Raw genomic sequence first — 25,052 nt, 5'->3', positions numbered from 1 at the left:
ATTAGGAAAGAAAGTCCCTGTCACTTTCTACCTTAAAAAGTGAACAATGGATCGAATCTTCTGTGCAGTAGTACTTCAAATAAAATTAGCCACTTCATAAAGGTACACAGTAGGCACATCACCAGCATGTTGAACCTCCTATGCATACTGGGCCATTCATACTTTTCTTGCCCTCATTCCTATGCTTCCTGGATTTCAAGGACTTTTCTAATATATCTTACATGCCATCAATTCAATAATTTCTTAGCCTTCATCTACTACACTAAACATTCCAGCTATTTAACCAACCGTTCTTCCTTTAACTATTCTGCGAATCGTCTCTTCTCTTATTTTATTATCTCATATCCACTCACATATACTCATATAAATCAAACAATTCCATTCTTCCACCACTCGTAGTAGCATTCAATATTCTGGGTTTAAATCCCTGGAAATTATGTTCAGGAATGCATTCAGGACATGGTTCCCCCATGCAGAATTGAGTGATCTAACTCCTTCCCAGGATTTGTCAATCATTTTGAGGTAACTGACAATGTGGAAATATTACTTCCAAAACTCTTAAAGGGTGAGCGTGATCTCTTAGGTGACCACAAAGCATCGCTTAAAATTTGCTTTTGTACATAGCTTTTTGAAGTACTGTACCAGATCTACAGATCCATGAATTGGAATATTGGTGTGATGTTGCGTGGCAGGAGCGTTATTTATTTCATAAGTGACAGAAACCCTTTCAAAAAATCAATTGCTTTGATTTCGTCCTTTTACTGGAGAATCATACATATTGTTTAGATTGTGCGATTGTAAATTTTTGCCATATCTGCAGCACGTATAACTTGTTCATGCTTCTCAATGATTGGGGGATTGTACATAAGAAACAGGGTTTGGAATGTGAGGATCTTCTTCATAAGGTAATTTTTTTAATTCAGCACCAAAAACCTCATTGACTCATTCCAAAAATAAAATGCATGTTACCCAAGCCTTGTTGTTAGACCTCCACATAATGTTCAGTTCTTTCTTCTGTAACTTGTGGATTTTATGAGGGAAACACCTGCTAGCATTAACACAAAACAGCAGGGTTAGATGGTCTTTCATAGACTTGTGACTGGGAGTTGCCTTTTCTTCTACAGTAATGACGGTCCCCTTTGTCATCTTCCAGAACAAACCAGTCTTGTCATAATTAAGCATTTGCTGGGTCATGATGAACCTTTTAAACTCTACAACGAATGCTTCTGCAACCTTCACATCGAAGCCTGCAGTCTCACTATGTTGTACAACATTATGGATGCCAGTTCTTTTATTGATTTTTTCAAACCAGCCATGATTTGCCTTGAAAAATGTTTCTTTTTCTGCTGACTTATCAAGCTCTTTTTTTAACAAGGTCAGCATACAATACCCTTGCCTTTTTTCAATAATCGTATCTCGTGCTAATGGCTTCTCGTTCATCCAGACGAGAAGCAACTTTTCTATGTTATTAGGAACACATGCTCATATCTTGGGAAAAGAGAGTAAACATTTTATAGTACAGTATAGATTAAGTTTCAGATTGTTAATAAGAAGCTGAAGTCATGAAGGTTACTTACCTATACTATCGGATGTTTGACAGCCATAATTAATTCAACTATTCTTTAAGTGATCACGACATCTTGATAGAGAAGTTGAACTCATACCATGCGAAATTTAAGGGATCAAAAGGAAAAGTGTTTCTCCCACAAACAAATTAGCTGTGGGTATATGAAAAGTATCTGTTAGTAATTTTGTACTAGATGTTAGAGAGGCATCAAAAAGGGAGGAAGAAAGGTGGGACATTGGGTAATTTTTTTTTTATATTCATTCATACATGCAGAAATAATGCATGTTGCCTTTAATGGTAATGAAACTCCATGATATAACAAAAATATATTTCATTGGTACAGCTGAATATTGTAATTATCAAAAAAGCTATAAACAAGTTGATACTAATCTTAGAAGTACAGTAATACAAAGATTTATATCAAAGTACTAATTATGACTGCACGTACTTACAAAACAGATTATCCATTCAAAATATTGAGCACAATCTCACATATATTAGCATGTTTATGCTGTATCTGAATCAAATATTTGAGATCAGGTTGGAGAGGAAAACGTTTAAGGATAGCTTGGCCTCTCTTGTTATTTGCAATCAAGGACCAAATGATCACCAATGCAAGCTTTAACACTTCTTCACTCTCATGCTGTCTAACCAGAGATACGACATCGTTCACAAAAAATTCTGAAATTCAAAACAAAATTCGAACTACCATAAAGCAAAGTATAACCAAATTAACCCTTTAACCCCCAGGCTATTTGGAAATTTCCAACCCTTAACCCCCAGGGGGTTATTTTTTTCCCAGCACATTTTGCAGTATATTTTTTTAAATTGCTCTAACAGCCTTAATTTTTTTCATAGAGAGGTCAGGTTGGTCTCATTCTCTTGGAAAATGCCTGAATTTTTTCAAAAAATTATCAAAAATATGAAAAAAAAATTTTTTATAGCATTTTTTTGCAAGGACGTACCGGTACGTCCATGGGGGTAAAGGGATGGCTTTTGTGAAACGTACCAGTACGTCCTTTGGGGGTAAAAGGGTTAATGTTATTATCAAATAAAGATTTGATAATTATAATATTTCATTGTCAAGAATAAAAAGACATAATTTACTTGGGCATTACCTTTTAGTAAAAGAAACTAAGAACTCAAAGAAAGCTGAAATTTTTAAATGACAGGCTTACCTGAACCAAGAATACATCGAGCAGCATGATGGTTCTGAGACATATTTGCAACAGCAGTCAAAGCCTCCTTCAGTAAGGAAGCATGTTGAAGCAGACCATGGAGAGTGCTAACCCATCTGTTAGACTAAAAACAAAAACTTTAACAGTACAGTAACTATAAAATATTCACATATTGATTACTTCTACAACAATATCACGCATAAAATGGATCGATTACCTGATTCTCATAATATAATATGCAACTAACCCTACCTTGCATACTGCCATCTGAGATTCCTTATGAGAAAGCAAAACAACTAACAACTTCAGTATAGGTATCGTGACGGACATGCCCTCTTCATATGCATGTTTACTGTCTAGCCACTTCATTACGGAGCTCACCAAGTCATGCTGGAGGTAAGAATCAGATTCAGGATCATCATCACTATTTATTTATCTTGAATGACGTATTAAAATTCAGTAAATTACCCTGACTATTCAAAGCAAAATATTCTTTGGAGCAAATAGGACATTAAGAATATCTGAGAGTTAAGTTTGAGTGTTCAGACAAAGGTACCTGTTTGCTCCTTAGAAAAGTTTACTAAAAGCATGAATGAGAAAAGTGATGAAAAGATGGATGAAATTTCAGAACGTAAAAGAAGAAAAAGAGTCAAGGAAAGAGGCTTAACTTTATCTTCAAAATAGAGATTTGTACATAAAAGATAGAGTATATTTCAAATGGATTTAAATAATTTTCCATAAGTAAAAAAATAACACTCATTTCAGACACGACAATAAGAACTAGTTACTGATAACACAAGAAAAAATAATATCGTTTACTTACTTTGATCATCACAGAAATACATTCCTGCAATCTGGCACAATTAGTTAACAGAGAGACAGCGATTTCCATAATTTCTGTCGGAAGATCTTTGAATTCCAGAACAGAGCCTCTGTTGTTATTAAGATACCTTGACAACTGCTGGCAAACAACTGTTGTAATATTTGCAAGAAGAGGATGACTTGTCCTAGAAGCACTAAGAAGTACGCCTGGCATTCCGCTTGTTCGGTTTAAATACAGACAGGCTGAAAATAAGCGTGAAAAAAAGTTTTATTCTAAAATTAATATGTATTACTTACAGAAGAGACAAGGTATCTTCAAAAGTTTAAAGTTGGAGCAAATGTTTTTATGTTGACCAGGCTGACATGAGTCTTTTTATAGTTTATATATGACATATCTGTTTTTGACGTTGCTAATAGTTTATATAGGGCATATCTGTTTTGATGCTGTTACTGTTTTTAGAATGATATATTGTTAATTTATTCTCATCATTTATTTATTTCCTTATTTCCTTTCATCACTGGGCTATTTTTCCCTATTGGAGCCCTTGGGCTTATAGCATATTGCTTTTCCAACTAGGGTTGTAGCTTGGCTAGTAATAATAATAATAATAATAATAATGTCTAAGTAGCCAGTCCATATAAACACACTTTATGTGGGAGAACCATGAAAAGAATGTGGAGTTTATTCAGAAAATCTTAACAGGAAATTGAAATGAAAAGTTGGGCAAAAAGCAGTAAGGAATATAACTTTACAGGAATAAGTTACATTATCCAAACTGCTGAAGCATACTGTGGAGAATTATAGCACTGCTCATATCATGCTCACGCACTGAAAGATACATAAAATTATATCGTGAAGATGTGCTTGTTAGGAGCTTGACTCTGTGAATACGGCTGATTATATTTGATAGGTTTTCCATTAAACAATCACTTCTATAATAGCCTGAAGTTTAGTTTTGACCACCATTGCTCACAATAGAAGATACCCATAAACAAGTACATATATGATTGAATGTCAAAAAAATTAAATAAAAAAAATCCAATTTACATATCTATCTTATTATAAAATTAACACAATTCATCAAAATTATTGAGTCTCACATCAATGAACACACTATATAGAACATGATATCCAATAATCAATCAATAATCCTAATAAAAACAAATCTTTACCTTGATGATGAGCTGAAGCTGACATTACGAACTTTAAAGTAACAGTCAAAAGAGCCGGCGTGCGGAGCGTTGGCACCCAGAGACAATGGAGAAGAGGTAACATTGATTCTGCAATAGTAACCGTCCATGGGCCTCTTCCATCCACCCAGTTTGTGGCTAATTCTAAACGCTGAATTACTTCTTGGATCGGTTCTTTAAGGTCCTGGGGAGCGTTTACCACAGTTATAAGTTTATTCCATTTAAAAAATTTATCTAAAACTATGAAGATATGATGTGCATTGTACTAACTTCTAGTCATATGAATACTGATTAAGATTTTTTCCAAATAAGTGATACAAAGTTCTGTGTTTCATAGTAACTAATGTCTTTGGAAATTTAAAATTGAAGGATTAAGACACCTGTTCTACATTTTGTCCTCTAGTTTTCTATGCTTTTCCCCTTAATTCAAACTCTGAACTCTTTGAATTCGGGATTTATATTTCCCCACAAGGTTGGAGGTTGAATCCAATGGTTAATAATAAAGTTCCTGTACAACATGATATAAAGCATTCTAATAAGCCACGCCCTAGTTTTCTATACCGACACACAAGAATGAGCGAGCTCGGTTTATTATGGCATTCCATGCATCTCTTAGTTCTCTGGTATATTCAGCAATAACTATGCCTTAGAAGTGGTGCTAGAGGAGCTTTTCACTTGGCGACACAGGTTCCTCGCCCAAAATTTATTTTTCCTTCGTCAAAATCCCTTAATAAGCCACCTACACCTAAAGTAGTACCTCCATGTGACTGCATTTTGGTAGGAATCAAGGCTCATATATTAACCATTACCATTGACAACACAAGAGCTGTAACTAATCTAAGGGGTCAAGGTGATCTTAATTCCAAGCTCTTTGTAACATGACACCACAGATCTACAGGAGAACTGAACTTAAGTTTTCTTAACCCTTATCTAAGGACAACATATTTTAAGAAGGTTCCTCTTACAGGAAATTGTCCTTGGTGGATCCATTATGAAGCAATAGAGGACCTCATATATGGAGGTCCTCTATTTTGTACCCTACATATATGATATGGCAGCTATTTTAAGTTAATGACTTCCACCTGTATGGTATTACAAAAATCAAAGACAAAATGCAGAAAAAGATTTACAATTTCGAACAACTCTCATCCATCTTTTTCTGCTGAGATTTCCCGTAAATTAGTTATAGATTCAATTCGATTAAGAAACAAAAACTTCAGTCATTACCTTCTTATTCATGAGCTGAGTAGTAATATGAAGATTTACAGCCTGAATTTTTACTTGAAGATCAGTAAAAGGCTTCAGGAGAACTGGCATAAAAAATAAACGGTAATGATGCGCTGCCTCTTTTGCACTGTGGGAAAGTAGTAGGGTTAACTTCATGCCCTCCAGCAATAATGTCTGATGTTCTAATTCTACTGAGGAGAGCTCTCTTTTCTGAAAATAAAAACCAAAAAAGGTCATAAAGTTAAAACAAAACACGTTTTAGATTTTTTAATATATTCATCATATAAATGAAGTATTTGTATGGTGTAATAGTATAACCATAATATGCAAGAAATCATGTAGAGATAATGAAAAAAAATGCTTTAAAAGGTACAGATTGTTTTAGACTAAAATGATGACTCATTTGTCAACTTAAAACTGTTATACAATAATGGTAAACTGAATATTGTAATTACTTTATAAAAAAAATAAACTAAATCTGTGTGTAGCCTTGAAAATGCCAAAGTTCAATCAGAACATACAAAGTCAGGTCAACAGGTATGGTACTTGATTGCTCTCATTACATTTTCTCATTTTTCAATATTTAACTTAGCCGGTGATTATATAGCTGCAACTCTGTTGCTCGACAGACAACTCTACGGAAAAACTCGCCAGCGATCGCTACACAGGTTGCGGGTGTGCCCAACAGCGCCATCTGTCGACCAGATACCCAGCTCTCAATGTAAACAAAGACTCAATTTTCTCTCTGTCGAGGTGTCGACAAGACGTACTTTACTCGCTGTTGCTAAACTGGAGTTTTTCACATCTTTTTGGTGAAGTACTATATTCTAGTTTTGAGCTTTCGCTATGCAGGTGTTTTATCTTCATCTTAAATCTTGAACTCGTTTTGGATAGATTTAATTATGGTGACAAAGAGAGTATGGACTTTCTTTCACTTTTAAATGGCCGACCCTTCCCTTAGACGGAAGTGTGTTTAGGCTTTTAGTAATTATCTTATCACGTTATAAATTATTTATAGATTTTCCTCTATATATTTTATATCTCTCCGCCTTTATTAGGCCTCTTCGATTAACTTTCCATTTATTATAAACATATAAAAATAAATTTTAATGTTTTGTTTATATGCGACCTTTCCTGAGAGTAGGCGGTCCTAACTTGGAAACCGAAGTTAATCAACGTTGAGCCCTTTATATCGTAATTAGCTTTTAAAGAGCTAAGGATTTAAAACTTTTTAAATGTAATATTTTATGAAAGAATTTCTTTGATAGTCTTCGTACTGTTTTCAAAGATGAACTAACGTTTAGTTTATTTATGCTACGCAGTTGTTGACGTTCAGGACGTTCAACATGCGCTCTATCGTTACGATAGAGAGAGAGTGTATCACGGTTTCACTTTGCAGTAAGAGTAAATCGATTCTGACGTTTTGTTCATTCTTTCTTAGCTTAAATGTTTTAAATTCTATTTTAAAGGAACTTTTTATTTGAAAAACCTTTCAGTTTTTTCCTTTAGTCAAATAACATGTTTTTTTTTGACGAAATATAATTGGGCTCTTCTCTTAGGTGCGAAATCAAGAGAGAAAGAGAGAGAGAGATAGAGACGGAGGGAGAGAGAGGAGAAAAAACGTTCCGTTCAAGCAGGTAACGTTGTTCACGAGTTACTCTCGTCCCTAGTCTCTGTACGGGGAGGAAGGATAAAACGTTTTTAGTTTTTTATTCTCGTCCCCAGGCTATGTGCGGTGAGAGATTGAAAACGTAGTTTATATGAACTAGTGTTTAGTCTCTTTCCCAGCCACTGATTTTTTTTTATCTTAAAATATGTTTTCTGTTTTTTGCTGGTATTAATGAGCTTGCATTATACGACTGATTTCGCAATTACTACCTTTTAATGAAGGGTAGAATTGCGTGTTTCAGGTAGAAATCAGTAAAAGTTTCGATTTCAGTGAAATAAGTGCAAAACAGAAAATCGAAGTGATAAAGTGATATGCGCAAAGTGTTACAGTGTTGCGTCCGAGGGTTCGTCTGTTCGTGCCTGTCGTTCACCTAGTCCGGGACCTCTTGCATGCTCCCAAGCCCAGGGGAGAAGTAATGTCAAACGACTTATGGGTTCGAGAGGCCTAGATCAACGAACAGACGTTTTCCCTCTATGGTATCGGGTGTATCTTACCAAGATCTCCCCTACCATAAGACGAGAGAGACGTTGTTTCTCCTCGTCATCCGAAGGCTTTTCGCATAAGAAACCTGTCACAAGGTTTCGAAGCCCTTAAGCGAAAGTCAGTCCTTTCAGGACAGGTCCAGCGTCCTGGTTACAACCATTAGGACAGCTCTGACACTATGCAGTCATCGAATAACTGCTCGCCGCCTAACAAAAGCGTAACACAGGCTCCGAGAGTCTTTTTTTGTTGGCAAAGTGTTGCGGTCACAGACGTTACCCTCGTCTCTTACCACAACCATTTCCGTTGATCCTTAATGGGTTGTATGGCAAGACATGCAGTATATGCTTGCCTCCCTTATGGAAGACTATTCTGCCGATTAGTCCGTTGAGTCTAGCCGTTTATCTCATCGATATCCTGGCTTTCAGCCAACCTAACGTTCCTTTGTGCTTACTGTTGACGTTGGCGTAGCTTAGTCACGTCAGTCAGGTTGTTTAGAACCACACTCGATGCGGTCTCGTGTGGTTTTTCAGCCGCATTTGGACGTTAGGCCACTTGCTGATGCTCCTGTTGACGTTCAAGACGTTCACTAACAATCGGAGTTGACTTGTTTTGACGCTGTGCGTCAACCTCCGCATTCTAGAGTTGTTTTGACTGCTCAGTCTAGGCAGTCAAAGCAGTCTCGAGTGGACGCTGTGCGTCCTCACGCACCTGTTGTGGTTGACAGTTCAGTTGTTGACAGTTCACAGACTGTCAAGCAGTTACATGACGTTGCGTTCTGGTCCGCTACTAATGCACCAGTGAGTGTGGACTCTGCTTGTAAAGCATTGCCACCACAGTAGGTCTCGCCCTTGCTTGAGACTTAGCTTTTATCGGACAAGGTTCCTGTAGATGAGGAAGTTGCTGTTCCCCCTCCTACTGATATTCCCTTGAGGACTCTGTCAGATGGAGAGGAGCCTAAAGCTGCTTAGCCCCCTATGGACTTTAATTAAATCATGATGATTTTTTTTAAGGATCTTTGTCCGGATCTTTTTGTAACTGCTGCTCCTCGTTCGCCTAAACGTCAGAGCTTACACTAGGCCTAGCTACTTCGAAGCCGTTGTTTTTAAGCTAGTGCTCTCTCGCTCTCCTAGAGAGCTTTACGTTGGCTAGGCGACTGGTTTTTCACCAGGAGGAGTTTGGGGGATACAGCCTTTGCTTTCCCTTCTTTTAAACTGGTTTATAGAGCGAGAGTCTGATATGACACGAGAGAAGTTCTCGGCTTGGGAGTTCATGCCTCTGCCCAGATAGACTTCTCAATTCTCGTAGACTCTCCCTGGCGCCTGGCCAGGAGACGCTCCAAGTTTTTTACAGGTCAACTTCACAGCTGTTTTCGAGCCTTTGAAGTTTTGCTGTACAATTATGTCATGCATAACAAGGCTTTCAGGGATGGTAAGCGGTACCGCCTCAGTCGCTAACCCCGTCTGTTGCCGCACCTGCTCCCGTAGACCCTAAATGGGCTTTGCTGCAAGACATGCAGTCCAAGCTTGCGTCCTTGATAGAGGACTTTAATGCGGAGAAGGTTGCTACCGAACCTTTTGGCCAACAACCTTCCAACCGGTCGGTTGTGCGCCCTGTTGACGCTGAGGTAACCTACTCGCGTCTGCCAGTTGAGGTGGTTCCTCCACCGATGCGACCCAGTGTGGGTTGCCAGCCGCATGTTGACGTTAAGCGACGCTCGGAGGTGGTTGTTGACGTTCAGGACGTTCAACAACCAGCAGAGGTGACTTGTTTTGACGCAGTGCGTCAACCTCAGCAACCCGGTAGGGTGTTGACTGCACAACCCAGACGGTCTAGACAGTCTCGGGTTGACGCTGTGCTTCCTCGCGCACCCATGGTTGTTGACAGTTCACAGACTGTGCAGCAGTTCCATGATGTTGCGTCCGGCTCCGTCACGCATGCACCAGTGCGACCGGACTCAGCGAGCCAGACGTTGCCCACTCCGTTGCCGTTTTCTCATCAGTTTTCGGATGAGGAACCCTCTGATGAGGACTTTGCTGAACAACAAGACGATCAGCCCCCAGAATAGATCAAGCCCTGCTATCTATTACTTGAAAGATGTCCAGTCTCTTTACAAGAACTGCTACACACTGGGACCATTCGTAGCAGCGAGTGCAGTACTGTAGTGGGTGAGGGCTCAACCACTACAATTCCCTAATTCCTTATCCTCTTAATCTGTCTCTTGAAATGTTGTTTTTTTATGGGTTGTCCGGAAGGCTAAGAAGCCTTTCGCATCCTGGTTGATTTGGCGGGTGGTCAAAGTCATTTCTTGAGAGCGCCTAGATTAGGGGTTTGATGAGGTCCTGTTGTATGGGTTGCAACCCTTGATACTTCAGATCCTAGGGGTCGATCAGCATCCTAAGAGGATCGCGAGGCTCCGTAAGGAAGACGTACTTAAAAGGCAGAGTAATTGTTCAAGTCGACTTCCTTACCAGGTATATACCTATTTATTTTGTTTTTGTTATTTTGATAACTTCTAAAATGAAATAAAAAACTCTTAGCTCATAAAAGTGTAAACATATATTACTGGTCTCTACCCACCATCCTGGGTGTGAATCAGCTATATAATCACCGGCTAAGTTAAATATTGAAAAATGTTATTTTGATTATAAAAATGTTATTTTGATAATAAAATAAATTTTTGAATACAGTATACTTACCCGGTGATTATATAGCTGCAACTCTGTTGCCCGACAGACAACTCTACGGTAAAAACTCGCCAGTGATCGCTACACAGGTTGCGGGTGTGCCCAACAGCGCCATCTGTCGTCCAGATACCCAGTACTCAATGTAAACAAAGACTCAATTTTCTCCTCGTCCCACTGCGTCTCTATTGGGGAGGAAGGGAGGGTCCTTTAATTTATAATCACCGGGTAAGTATATTCAAAAATTTATTTTATTATCAAAATAACATTTTTCAATATTTAACTTAGCCGGTGATTATATAGCTGATTCACACCCAGGGGGGTGGGTAGAGACCAGCAATATATGTTTACACTTTTATGAGCTAAGAGTTTTTATTTCATTTTAGAAGTTATCAAAATAACAAAAACAAAATAAATAGGTACCTGGTAAGGAAGTCGACTTGAACAATTACTCTGCCTTTTAAGTACGTCTTCCTTACGGAGCCTCGCGATCCTCTTAGGATGCTGATCGACCCCTAGGATCTGAAGTATCAAGGGTTGCAACCCATACAACAGGACCTCATCAAAACCCCTAATCTAGGCGCTCTCAAGAAATGACTTTGACCACCCGCCAAATCAACCAGGATGCGAAAGGCTTCTTAGCCTTCCGGACAACCCAAAAAACAACAATAAAAACATTTCAAGAGAAAGATTAAAAGGGTATGGAATTAGGGAATTGTAGTGGTTGAGCCCTCACCCACTACTGCACTCGCTGCTACGAATGGTCCCAGTGTGTAGCAGTTCTTGTAAAGAGACTGGACATCTTTCAAGTAAAATGACGCGAACACTGACTTGCTTCTCCAATAGGTTGCGTCCATTATACTTTGCAGAGATATATTTTGCTTAAAGGCCACGGAAGTTGTTACAACTCTAACTTCGTGCGTCTTCACCTTAAGCAAAGTTCGGTCTTCCTCACTCAGATGTGAATGAGCTTCTCGTATTAACAATCTGATAAAGTCTGACCAAGCATTCTTTGACAAAGGCAAGGATGGTTTCTTAACTGAACACCATAAAGCTTCAGATTGGCCTTGTAAAGGTTTAGTACGCTTTAAATAGAACTTAAGAGCTCTAACAGGGCATAAGACTCTTTCTAGTTCATTGCCTACGATCTCCGATAAGCTGGGGATATCAAAAGATTTAGGCCAAGGCCGAGAAGGCAGCTCATTTTTGGCTAGAAAACCAAGTTGTAGCGAACAAGTGGCTTTTTCTGACGAAAATCCTATGTTCTTGCTGAAGGCATGAATCTCACTGACTCTTTTAGCCGAGGCTAAGCATACCAGGAAAAGTGTCTTAAGAGTGAGATCTTTCAGGGAGGCTGATTGTAACGGCTCAAACCTATCTGACATGAAGAATCTTAGTACCACGTCTAAATTCCATCCAGGGGTAGCCAAACGACGCTCCTTGGTGGTCTCAAAAGACTTAAGGAGGTCTTGCAGATCTTTATGTTTGGAAAGATCTAAGCCTCTATGCCGGAAGACCGATGCCAACATGCTTCTGTAGCCCTTGATAGTGGGAGCTGAAAGGGATCGTCCTTTTCTCAGGTATAAGAGAAAAACAGCTATTTGAGCTACAGAGGTACTGGTCGAGGATACAGAAACTGACTTGCACCAGTCTCGGAAGAATTCCCACTTCGATTGGTAGACTCTAATGGAAGAAGCTCTCCTTGCTCTAGCAATCGCACTGGCTGCTTCCTTCGAAAAGCCTCTAGCTCTCGAGAGTCTTTCGATAGTCTGAAGGCAGTCAGACGAAGAGCGTGGAGGCTTTGGAGTACCTTCTTTACGTGTGGCTGACGTAGAAGGTCTACCCTTAGAGGAAGACTACTGGGAACGTCTACTAACCATCGAAGTATCTCGGTGAACCATTCTCTCGCGGGCCAGAGGGAAGCAACTAACGTCAACCTTGTCCCTTCGTGAGAGGCGAACTTCTGCAGTACCTTGTTGACAATCTTGAACGGTGGGAATGCGTAGAGATCCAGATGTGACCAATCTAGGAGGAAAGCATCTATATGTATTGCTGCTGGGTCCGGGACTGGAGAGCAATAGATTGGAAGCCTCTTGGTCAGCGAGGTTGCAAAGAGATCTATGGAAGGTTTTACCCCAAGTGGCCCAAAGTCTCTTGCACACATCCTTGTGGAGGGTCCATTCGGTTGGAATTACTTGCCCTTTCCGACTGAGACAATCTGCTATGACGTTCAAGTCGCCTTGGATGAACCTCGTTACTAGGGAGATGTCTTGACCTTTTGACCAGATGAGCAGGTCCCTTGCGATCTCGTACAACGTCAGTGAGTGGGTACCTCCTTGTTTGGAGATGTACGCCAAGGCCGTGGTGATGTCCGAGTTAACTTCCACCACTTTGCCTCGAAGGAGAGACTTGAAGCTTTTCAAGGCCAGATGTACTGCCAACAGCTCCTTGCAGTTGATATGCATGCTCCTCTGACTCGAGTTCCACAGTCCTGAGCATTCCCGACCGTCTAGTGTCGCGCCCCAGCCCACGTCCGATGCGTCCGAGAAGAGAACGTGGTTGGGAGTCTGAACAGCCAGGGGAAGACCCTCTCTTAGGTTGATATTGTCCTTCCACCAAGTCAGACAAGACTTTATCTTTTCGGAAACCGGGATCGAGACCGCTTCTAGCGTCTTGTCCTTTTTCCAGTGAAAAGCTAGATGGTATTGAAGAGGACGGAGGTGTAGTCTTCCTAGTGACACAAATTGTTCCACGGATGACAGCGTCCCTACCAAACTCATCCACAGCCTGACTGAGCAGCGTTCCTTCTTCAGCATCTTCTGGATGGATAGCAGGGCTTGATCTATTCTAGGGGCTGATCGTCTTGTTGTTCAGCAACGTCCTCATCAGAGGGTTCCTCATCCGAAAACTGATGAGGAAACGGCAACGGAGTGGGCAACGTCTGGCTCGCTGAGTCCGGTCGCACTGGTGCATGTGTGACGGAGCCGGACGCAACATCATGGAACTGCTGCACAGTCTGTGAACTGTCAACAACCATGGGTGCGCGAGGAAGCACAGCGTCAACCCGAGACTGTCTAGACCGTCTGGGTTGTGCAGTCAACACCCTACCGGGTTGCTGAGGTTGACGCACTGCGTCAAAACAAGTCACCTCTGCTGGTTGTTGAACGTCCTGAACGTCAACAACCACCTCCGAGCGTCGCTTAACGTCAACGTGCGGCTGGCAACCCACACTGGGTCGCATCGGTGGAGGAACCACCTCAACTGGCAGACGCGAGTAGGTTACCTCAGCGTCAACAGGGCGCACAACCGACCGGTTGGAAGGTTGTTGGCCAGAAGGTTCGGTAGCAACCTTCTCCGCATTAAAGTCCTCTATCAAGGACGCAAGCTTGGACTGCATGTCTTGCAGCAAAGCCTATTTAGGGTCTACGGGAGCAGGTGTGGCAACAGACGGGGTTAGCGACTGAGGCGGTACCGCTTACCATCCCTGAAAGCCTTGTTATGCATGACATAATTGTACAGCAAAACTTCAAAGGCTCGAAAACAGCTGTGAAGTTGACCTGTAAACAACTTGGTGCGTCTCCTGGCCAGGCGCCAGGGAGAGTCTACGAGAATTGAGAAGTCTATCTGGGCAGAGGCATGAACTCCCAAGCCGAGAACTTCTCTCGTGTCATATCAGACTCTCGCTCTATAAACCAGTTTAAAAGAAGGGAAAGCAAAGGCTGTATCCCCCAAACTCCTCCTGGTGAAAAACCAGTCGCCTAGCCAACGTAAAGCTCTCTAGGAGAGCGAGAGAGCACTAGCTTAAAAACAACGGCTTCGAAGTAGCTAGGCCTAGTGTAAGCTCTGACGTTTAGGCGAACGAGGAGCAGCAGTTACAAAAAGATCCGGACAAAGATCCTTAAAAAAAATCATCATGATTTAATTAAAGTCCATAGGGGGCTAAGCAGCTTTAGGATCCTCTCCATCTGACAGAGTCCTCAAGGGAATATCAGTAGGAGGGGGAACAGCAACTTCCTCATCTACAGGAACCTTGTCCGATAAAAGCTGAGTCTCAAGCAAGGGAGAGACCTACCGTGGTGGCAATGCTTTACAAGCAGAGTCCACACTCACTGGTGCATTAGTAGCGGACCAGAACGCAACGTCATGTAACTGCTTGACAGTCTGTGAACTGTCAACAACTGAACTGTCAACCACAACAGGTGCGTGAGGACGCACAGCGTCCACTCGAGACTGCTTTGACTGCCTAGACTGAGCAGTCAAAACGACTCTAGAATGCGGAGGTTGACGCACAGCGTCAAAACAAGTCAACTCCGATTGTTAGTGAACGTCTTGAACGTCAACAGGAGCATCAGCAAGTGGCCTAACGTCCAAATGCGGCTGAAAAACCACACGAGACCGCATCGAGTGTGGTTCTAAACAACCTGACTGACGTGACTAAGCTACGCCAACGTCAACAGTAAGCACAAAGGAACGTAAGGTTGGCTGAAAGCCAGGATATCGATGAGATAAACGGCTAGACTCAACGGACTAATCGGCAGAATAGTCTTCCATAAGGGAGGCAAGCATATACTGCATGTCTTGCCATACAACCCATTAAGGATCAACGGAAATGGTTGTGGTAAGAGACGAGGGTAACGTCTGTGACCGCAACACTTTGCCAACAAAAAAAAGACTCTCGGAGTCTGTGTTACGCTTTTGTTAGGCGGCGAGCAGTTATCCGATGACTGCATAGTGTCAGAGCTGTCCTAATGGTTGTAACCAGGACGCTGGACCTGTCCTGAAAGGACTGACTTTTGCTTAAGGGCTTCGAAACCTTGCGACAGGTTTCTTATGCGAAAAGCCTTCGGATGACGAGGAGAAACGTCTCTCTCGTCTTATGGTAGGGGAGATCTTGGTAAGATACACCCGATACCATAGAGGGAAAACGTCTGTTCGTTGATCAAGGCCTCTCGAACCCATAAGTCGTTTGACATTACTTCTCCCCTGGGCTTGGGAGCATGCAAGAGGTCCCGGACTAGGTGAACGACAGGCACGAACAGACGAACCCTCGGACGCAACACTGTAACACTTTGCGCATATCACTTTATCACTTCGATTTTCTGTTTTGCACTTATTTCACTGAAATCGAAACTTTTACTGATTTCTACCTGAAACACGCAATTCTACCCTTCATTAAAAGGTAGTAATTGCGAAATCAGTCGTATAATGCAAGCTCATTAATACCAGCAAAAAACAGAAAACATATTTTAAGATAAAAAAAATCAGTGGCTGGGAAAGAGACTAAACACTAGTTCATATAACTACGTTTTCAATCTCTCACCGCACATAGCCTGGGGACGAGAATAAAAAACTAAAAACGTTTTATCCTTCCTCCCCGTACAGAGACTAGGGACGAGAGTAACTCGAGAACAACGTTACCCGCTTGAACGGAACGTTTTCTCTCCTCTCTCTCCCTCCGTCTCTATCTCTCTCTCTCTTTCTCTCTTGATTTCGCACCTAAGAGAAGAGCCCAATTATATTTCGTCAAAAAAAAACATGTTATTTGACTAAAGGAAAAAACTGAAAGGTTTTTCAAATAAAAAGTTCCTTTAAAATAGAATTTAAAACATTTAAGCTAAGAAAGAATGAACAAAACGTCAGAATCGATTTACTCTTACTGCAAAGTGAAACCGTGATACACTCTCTCTCTATCGTAACGATAGAGCGCATGTTGAACGTCCTGAACGTCAACAACTGCGTAGCATAAATAAACTAAACGTTAGTTCATCTTTGAAAACAGTACGAAGACTATCAAAGAAATTCTTTCATAAAATATTACAGTGAACCCTCGCTACTTCGCGGTTCGACAATCGCGGATTCACCACTTCGCGGGGTTTTCCCATAACCCATATATATATACATATCGCGGATTTTCCGGAAAATTCGAAAATACCGCGAAATCTGAAGATAACCAAATACGATATTTTGTTACCTGTAATTCCATTAATACTGTAATTATAGTAATATCTGCTCTTACTGATTGTTCATTGCATTACATATGATATATAATTCAGCACAGAAAGAAATAAAACACGAAAAGAGAATGTGATCATACGATAATTCAGTACGTAGTAAAATTAAATCGAACATGAAACGCAAATCAGATGCAGTCATACCATATTAGAATGGTGTGTACTGTAATGGATGTGCTTCTTTTCCATGAATCTTTTGTATGTATACGTACGTAGTACAGTACTGCATCCAATAATATTCTTTGTTGCAAAAATCACATTTCGAATAAGTACTGTAAGCGTACGAGAGAGAGAGAGAGAGAGAGAGAGAGAGAGAGAGAGAGAGAGAGAGAGAGAGAGAGAGAGAGAGAGAGAGAGAGAGGCGTAAAATAGCGTACGTACGTAAATTTTTATTATTATTGTTATTATTATTATTATTGTTGTTGTTGTTAATAAAATTATTATTGTTATTATTATTAATCATTATTATTATTATTATTATTACTGTACAGTATTATTATCATTATTTATTATTATTACGGTATTGTACTTAATCTACGTACGTTCAGTGTGCGCGGGACATCTTCTATGAGTAACCAACGCACCATAGTACTGTATAAGACGGGTTGTGATTGGTTTAAGCGCTGATAGATGACGAATCAAAACTCAAGTTTTGTTATCTAGCCTGTGATTGGTGTTTTGCCCGCATCTTCTACCCGCAGCATCAAAGTTCTCGCGGGACTGCATCGTTCACTTTCTCTTTCCGCGTATTGCTGAGTAGACGTTCTTAAGTTTGTGAAGTTGAATCTGTGCTGTGTGCGACTGTTTTAAGTTGAACTTTCTGTTAAACCCTACTGTACAATGCCTCCCAAGCCTTCTGCTTCTACTAAGGCTGGTAGTGAGCCTAAACAGCACCGAAAAATGATGATTGCTGAGAAGGTGACGCTTCTCGATACTATGTTAAAAGACGGTAGAAGTTACGCGGCCGCAGACCTCGAAGACCTGACGAAATCGGGCAGTGAAGACAGTGAAACACAGGAAGAGATCCAAGAAAATGTCGAAGAAACGGTCTTAACTATAGAACGGCTTGCCAAGCTCTGCAAGCTTGCGAATGAGGTGAAAGAAATGTCGCAAGAGTGGGACGAGGATATGGTTCGTTCTCTACAATTCTGCACCAAGATCGATGAACAAATGGCTCCCTACAGGATGCTCTTGCGATAAAAGAAGCAGCGGCAGCAACTTCCGATCACAATGCCCTCGGAAGAAATTGAAGAAGTGTCTCAGGAAGAAGTTGAAGAGGTGTCCCAGGAAAAGACACCTCCGTCTGAAGAGACGTAAAATACTATTATTGGCTGCACAGTAGAAGACATCATCAGCTTCATCATCATCATTTCTACTGTGCAGCAAATTCATCGCCATCATCATTCAAGTTTTTCTTGAACTTCTTTCGTGGTGAGTACAGTAACAATCTTTATTTTTTACTTAAACATTTTACTGTAATATTTGTGTCTGTTTTATAGTTTACGGTACTGTATGCATTAAGTTAAAGGGAAGGTTTTAAAAGCCTATCATATTTTTTTTGTTTAAAATTTACATTTACGTACGTAAAACAATCTCTCTCTCTCTCTCTCTCTCTCTCTCTCTCTCTCTCTCTCTCTCTCGTAAATTGTTTTCCTGCTTTGCTACGTACAGTATGTACTGTATGATTTTATATAGATACGGTAAATAATATTTGTAATAACATATTTTGTAAATGCTTTTACTGTAAATATCATTATTTATCACTTTCATCATGCGCGTTAAATGCCTTCTTTGTTCTGAGCGTGGTTGTTTACTGAGCGTACTTTATGACGCCGTCGTTTCAGGTGGCGTCATAAAGAAAAACATTTCATTTGGAAGTCCTAAGGAAAATTAAGTAAAACATTGGTAATAACAAAATCAACATACTGTATACTGTACATCAATATAATCGATGCAAAAACTAACCTATACATATATGTGTACAGTACACTAAATGAGTTTGTTTCTTCATTATGATCAGAGATAAACGTAAACAAAACATTGGTTGCCATTTTTTATCGTGCTTTTTAGGTGTTTAGGAAACGCATGATATAAAATCGCCTTTAATATTTGTGCCTGTTTTAGTTTAGGGTACTGTAGTACATGCATTAAGTGTTCTGTACATTAAAGGGTAGTTTGTTAACAGTACTACGTACAAGGGAAGGTTTTAAAAGTCCGAATATACATGTTAAATAAATAGGTAAATATGGTGTCAATACTTCGCGGATTTTCACCTATCGCGCCCGCGTCTGGAACCTATCTACCGCGATAAACGAGGGTTCACTGTACATTTAAAAAGTTTTAAATCCTTAGCTCTTTAAAAGCTAATTACGATATAAAGGGCTCAACGTTGATTAACTTCGGTTTCCAAGTTAGGACCGCCTACTCTCAGGAAAGGTCTATATAAACAAAACATTAAAATTTATTTTTATATGTTTATAATAAATGGAAAGTTAATCGAAGAGGCCTAATAAAGGCGGAGAGATATAACATATATAGAGGAAAATCTATAACGTGATAAGATAATTACTAAAAGCCTAAACACACTTCCGTCTAAGGGAAGGGTCGGCCATTTAAAAGTGAAAGAAAGTCCATACTCTCTTTGTCACCATAATTAAATCTATCCAAAACGAGTTCAAGATTTAAGATGAAGATAAAACACCTGCATAGCGAAAGCTCAAAACTAGAATAAAGTACTTCACCAATTAGTTGTGAAAAAACTCCAGTTTAGCAACAGCGAGTAAGTACGTCTTGTCGATAGCTCGACAGAGAGAAAATTGAGTCTTTGTTTACATTGAGTACTGGGTATCTGGACGACAGATGGCGCTGTTGGGCACACCCGCAACCTGTGTAGCGATCGCTGGCGAGTTTTTACCGTAGAGTTGTCTGTCGGGCAACAGAGTTGCAGCTATATAATCACCGGCTAAGTTAAATATTGAAAATAAATTTTTGAATATACTTACCGGTGATTATAAATTAAATGACCCTCCCTTCCTCCCCAATAGAGACGCAGTGGGACAAGGAGAAAATTGAGTCTTTGTTTACATTGAGAGCTGGGTATCTGGTCGACAGATGGCGCTGTTGGGCACACCCGCAACCTGTGTAGCGATTGCTGGCGAGTTTTTCCGTAGAGTTGTCTGTCGAGCAACAGAGTTGCAGCTATATAATCACCGGGTAAGTATATTCAAAAATTTATTTTATAATCAAAATAACATATTTTTACATGACTAAGGAGGTGAATACAGTAGATACAGTAGATAAAAAAGAAGAAAAAACAGAATTGATTAATGATTTTAATATCTTTACAAACTACTGAAGTAAGCTGCTAACAGTGTTGCAGACAGGAAACAAAAGTGGATACAGGGAGCATGTAAATGGCTACTAGTTCTCTGATTTTGTTTACTAGATGCAAAACTTTAGTATTAACCCTTTTACCCCCAAAGCTATTTGGAACTTTCCAACCTTTAACCCCCAGGCATTTTTTTTTTCAAGCACATTTTGCAATATTTTTTTCAAATTGCTCTGACAGCCTTAATTTTTGTCATAGAGAGGTCAGGTTGGTCTCATTATTTTGGAAAATGCCTGAAGTTTCTCATAAAGTTATCAAAAATATGCTAAAAATGTAAAAAACAGTTTTTTGCAAGGATGTACCGGTACGTCCTTGGGGGTAAAGGGATGCGTTTTCTGAAACGTACCTGTACGTCCATCGGGGGTAAAAGGGTTAAAGGCATTAGAAAATGCAAAATGTTGGCAATCAACGAGATAGTTTTGTGGTGAAGCAATTCTATTCTAAGTTGAGATATTCTAAACCAACAGCCTACATTCATACACTGTATAATTGCTAAATTGCTTTTTTGCTGGAAATTTAGAGGAAAATATAAACTAAGTCCATCATGAATAAATATAAAAATCACAATGACTGAGCTAACTTTAAGTGCTTGTACTATATACTGTATCAAACATGTACTGACATACAATATGTTCTTACCTTCTGTACTGCCTGACCAGGGATTTCATCAATGTCTGATACAAAACAGATCAACTGTATGAGGTGTCTGCAGATTTCCCAACCTGGGCAAATATCCTTCAGGGGAAAAAAAGAGGTACATTATAGAGATTTATTCATTCTTCAGTTGGAAAATATGGATGAGATCCAATGCAAACAAATTCAACAACATCAAATGCTTCATATATTTACACAGAAGGTTCACAATCCCTGTACATAAAGCAACAATCATTACTATATAGCATGCAGTCTTTTACTTCAAGGATACTGAGTTCTCCCTTTCAAACATCTCTTGTACTTTAATGTTCTCAATCCTCTTCTTGCTACCAAACTTATCTAAACACTTCTCTCTTTCTATTGATGAAACCCCTTTAACCTTAACCTCTTACCCAATTTGTTTCTGTTTATTTCAAGTGACATTAATAAGACATGATTTTGTTGCACATAAAATTCTAATTGCATTATCAGTAAAAACTCAAATATTATTTCACCTGATCATTTAGAAGTTTAACAGGTGTATCTAACATTTTTGAAAGATTAGATTCCACAGTGCCATCTTGCAAATTATCCCCATCTAATACTGAATATAAAAGGCTTATAAGGAAGCTTGTTGCTGCAGTCTGAAGACCCCGAGGTGAGGACGAATGAAGACTGAGCACTAAAGGACGCAGAGTGAGCGCAGGAGATGCTGTGACCCAATCAATTATCTGTGATGTTCCCAATCTTCCTCCATGCGTGAGAATGTTTAGCAATTCAAAACCAACAATTCTGGTATATTCTTTATCAATGCCTGCAAAAAGAATCAATTCTAAATTACTTGAAAACAAACCTAAACTTATTTGCTAATGATATACTTTAAACATCACATACAAGTGATAATATCATACAGAATTAGCATAGAATTACTGAAACCCCATTGGTTGTCACTAGGTCACCTGTAAAAGTGTCCCCCAACCACTTTTGTTCTACTCTCCCTTGTGCTTGATATCCCATGGTTCTTTGATGAGTAAAAGAATTATTCCTATTGCAATCCCTTGATGTTCATATTGTATCTCAGTCAAAGCTGTTTAAATGTTCACACCTGCCTCAAAATAAAAAATTTCCAGTTTTCTTTCCTTGCAAAATATCTCCTGCTCTGGCAAGTACTAAGCCATCTGCAGGTTGGTGACAACTGAATTTATCTAAGCGATGATGTGCCATAGTTTACTTTAGCTTTCAGTTCTCTTATTGCATATACTGTATAGTGACTTTTCATCAATAATTCTGCCAACTCACCCCATGATTCAAATTCAAATTGAGTTTTCAACTTTTTAGTTTTATGTATATAAATTTTATTTGAAGATATCTTTTACTGGAATTGCAAAAAAAATGCAGTGAAAAGTTAATCTATGAATGAAGAAATCACAAGGTCATTACAAATTATTCCTGGCTTTATGAGATGTGGTGGCCACATGATTGTGTTCTGTTTTTATACATGACGAATGACATTTGCTTACAATTTCACTTTTTGAGTCATGTCCAGCTGATGGCTAACAGCTTTGATTGTGCAAACATAAGGTAAATTAACATTTAGTATTCACCTTTTACTATTTTGCTTTGTTTGCATGTAGTTCAAGAAAGCAGCCAGAGAAAATTGAAATACCTAGACTAACTTTTTAAGTTTTGCCAAACAGTTCTAGTTCATCCTTCTACAAAATCAAATGGTTATGAGTTTACTTGGGATTAGGAAAGGTTACCTTTGAAATAAGTCTCAGGAGGTTGATAACACTTTTTACAGTAATCTAGATTGTGGTTTTCCCATCTCTTTCCATCACTAACGCACCTCCATCAGAGTAAGGGAGTCAGTAATATGAACATTAACCCTGGATAGGTACGGTGGGTCGTTTGCGACCCCGAGCGTCAAAAAAAAACAGGTTTTTCTCACGTGACTCACCCCTGTGACTGAATTTGTGGGTGATCGACCTGCAGGAGGTGTCTCCCCTACACGCTCTAGTAGTGTCCAGATGTGCATTGCTGTAGCTGTACTCCTTCCCCGATTTCTGAGACGCGTCGGGGTCGTTCGCGTCCGAGTTTACCCTTCTGAGGTAGTTTGCATAATTATCAAAGTTATTACGTATTATGAAATTGTCGTAGAATGGTGCAACTTGTATAGGTTATCAGTTGTGGAAAGTCTTGGTGGATTGTTTGGCTACCATGTGCATGTTTTTTTTTTTAGTTAAAATGTCGTTCATCACCACGAGGACCATTTTACCGCGAGTGCCCCTTTTTCATTTTTTTTTTATTTTTTTGCCAAGTCATTTTTCCGTAAGATATTGCCAAATAGTGTCGTAAAACTTTTGCTTGTTTAGTGTTGGAAAGTGTGTCTAGATGATCTGGCTACCCATGCATGACTTTGTTTTTGTCAGATACGACGTAGTTATTGGTATATTGGGTATTTAACTGCGGTTACCAATTTCTGTTTTTTTTTCAATATTTGTAAAAATTACTACGTAGTAAGGAATTGTCGTATATTATTCTTTTTTTTTTCATGTTTATGTGTTAGAAAGTGTGCCTTGATGGTTGGGCTAACACGTGCATGTCTTTTTTTTTATCTGAGATGTCGTATATTAGAATGTCGGGCATTTTACCGCGAGTGTCCCTTTTTCATTTTTTTTAATTTTTTTGCCAAGTCATTTTTCCGTAAGATATTGCGAAATAGTGTCGTAAAACTTTTGCTTTTTTAATGTTGGAAAATGTGTCTAGATGATCTGGCTACCCATGCGTGATTTTGTTTTTGTCAGATACGACGTAGTTATTGGTATATTGGGTATTTAACTGCGGTTGCCAATTTCTGTTTTTTTTTCAATATTTGTAAAAATTTACTACGTAGTAAGGAATTGCCGTATATTATTGATTTTTTTTTCATGTTTATGTGTTAGAAAGTGTGCCTTGATGGTTGGGCTAACACGTGCATGTCTTTTTTTTTTATCTGAGATGCCGTATATTAGAATGTTGGGCATTTTTCCGCGAGTGCCCCTTTTTATTTGTTTTGCATTTTTTTGCTTAGTCATGTTACCGTAAGGAATTGGCAAGTAGTGTCGCAAAACTTATATTTTTATAGTGTTGGAAAGTGTTTCTAGATGATCTGGCTACCCATGCCTATTTTTTTTTTAGCCAGATATGGCGTATATATAAGTATGTGTTCGATTTTCCTGTGATTGCCATTTTTTCGTTTTTTTCCCATTTCTTTCAAAATTACTATGTACTAAGGAACTATCACAGAGTAATATTTCATTTATATGTTTATTTGTCGGAAAATATGCCTTGATGGTTTGCCTAGCACGTGGCTGAAATTTTTTTTTTCTGAAATGCCGTATATTAGAATGGCCATTTTTCCACGAGTGCCCCTTTTTATTTGTTTTGCATTTTTTTGCTTAGTCATGTTACCGTAAGGAATTGGCAAGTAGTGTCGCAAAACTTATATTTTTATAGTGTTGGAAAGTGTTTCTAGATGATCTGGCTACCCATGCCTATCTTTTTTTTAGCCAGATATGGCGTATATATAGGTATGTGTTCGATTTTCCGGTGATTGCCCTTTTTTCGTTTTTTCCCAATTCTTTCAAAATTACACGTACTAAGGAACTATCACAGAGTAATGATTCCTCTAGATGTTTATTTGTCGGAAAATTTTGTTTACTTTTTTTTTGATTGAATATCATCAAATTTTTTTAGCTAAAATATTGTTTTACATTTTTTTTTTCGATTTTATTTCCCTTCAAAAAAAATTTTTTGGGTCAGAATTTTAATTTTATAGTCGTAAAATAATCGACAATTATCCAGCAACCCACCATACAATTTTTATGCATATCCAATAATAATTAGATTAGTAAATAACACCTTGAAATTGACATACCCTTCCTACATTTCAAGTGGCAGATTAGGGAGTCTGAGTCAGTGTGGTTGGCGGCCATTTTGTGGACATATCCGAAGCGTAAGCTGCCCTATCTATATATATTCTTGTTCCCTATAGAATTTGTGATATTTTGGTATATTTTTACCTGCATAAATATCATATTATATATTAAATATATGTATTTTTTTACGAAATTTCCAAGTACTCAAAAAATTACCTTTAGATATGGCCCCTGATATAAATGTAATTTACAAAATAATGAAGATTTTTTTACATATTTCTATTT

The 25,052-nt window shown here is 39.1% G+C and overlaps 1 protein-coding gene across 2 annotated transcripts in view; it reads right to left on the bottom strand.

The window, feature by feature from the left end:
• Positions 1–1,882: 1,882 nt before the first annotated feature.
• The window catches only part of LOC137631601 (rotatin-like), a 133,268-nt gene continuing 110,098 nt past the window's right edge, over positions 1,883–25,052 (bottom strand). For both annotated transcript variants that reach the window (XM_068363469.1, XM_068363468.1), the window contains exons 28-35: positions 21,366–21,664; positions 20,857–20,952; positions 5,986–6,195; positions 4,741–4,942; positions 3,569–3,810; positions 2,998–3,135; positions 2,746–2,869; positions 1,883–2,248 (exon numbers count right to left, since the gene is read on the bottom strand). In XM_068363469.1, coding sequence (XP_068219570.1) covers positions 2,028–2,248; positions 2,746–2,869; positions 2,998–3,135; positions 3,569–3,810; positions 4,741–4,942; positions 5,986–6,195; positions 20,857–20,952; positions 21,366–21,664 — 1,532 coding nt within the window. In that variant the 3' untranslated portion in view covers positions 1,883–2,027. The remainder of the gene's footprint in view (positions 2,249–2,745; positions 2,870–2,997; positions 3,136–3,568; positions 3,811–4,740; positions 4,943–5,985; positions 6,196–20,856; positions 20,953–21,365; positions 21,665–25,052) is intronic.

This window comes from Palaemon carinicauda, chromosome 40 (genome assembly GCF_036898095.1).
Source record: "Palaemon carinicauda isolate YSFRI2023 chromosome 40, ASM3689809v2, whole genome shotgun sequence".
Taxonomy (NCBI): Eukaryota; Metazoa; Arthropoda; class Malacostraca; order Decapoda; family Palaemonidae; genus Palaemon; species Palaemon carinicauda.
This window is presented reverse-complemented; position numbering and strand designations above follow the sequence as displayed.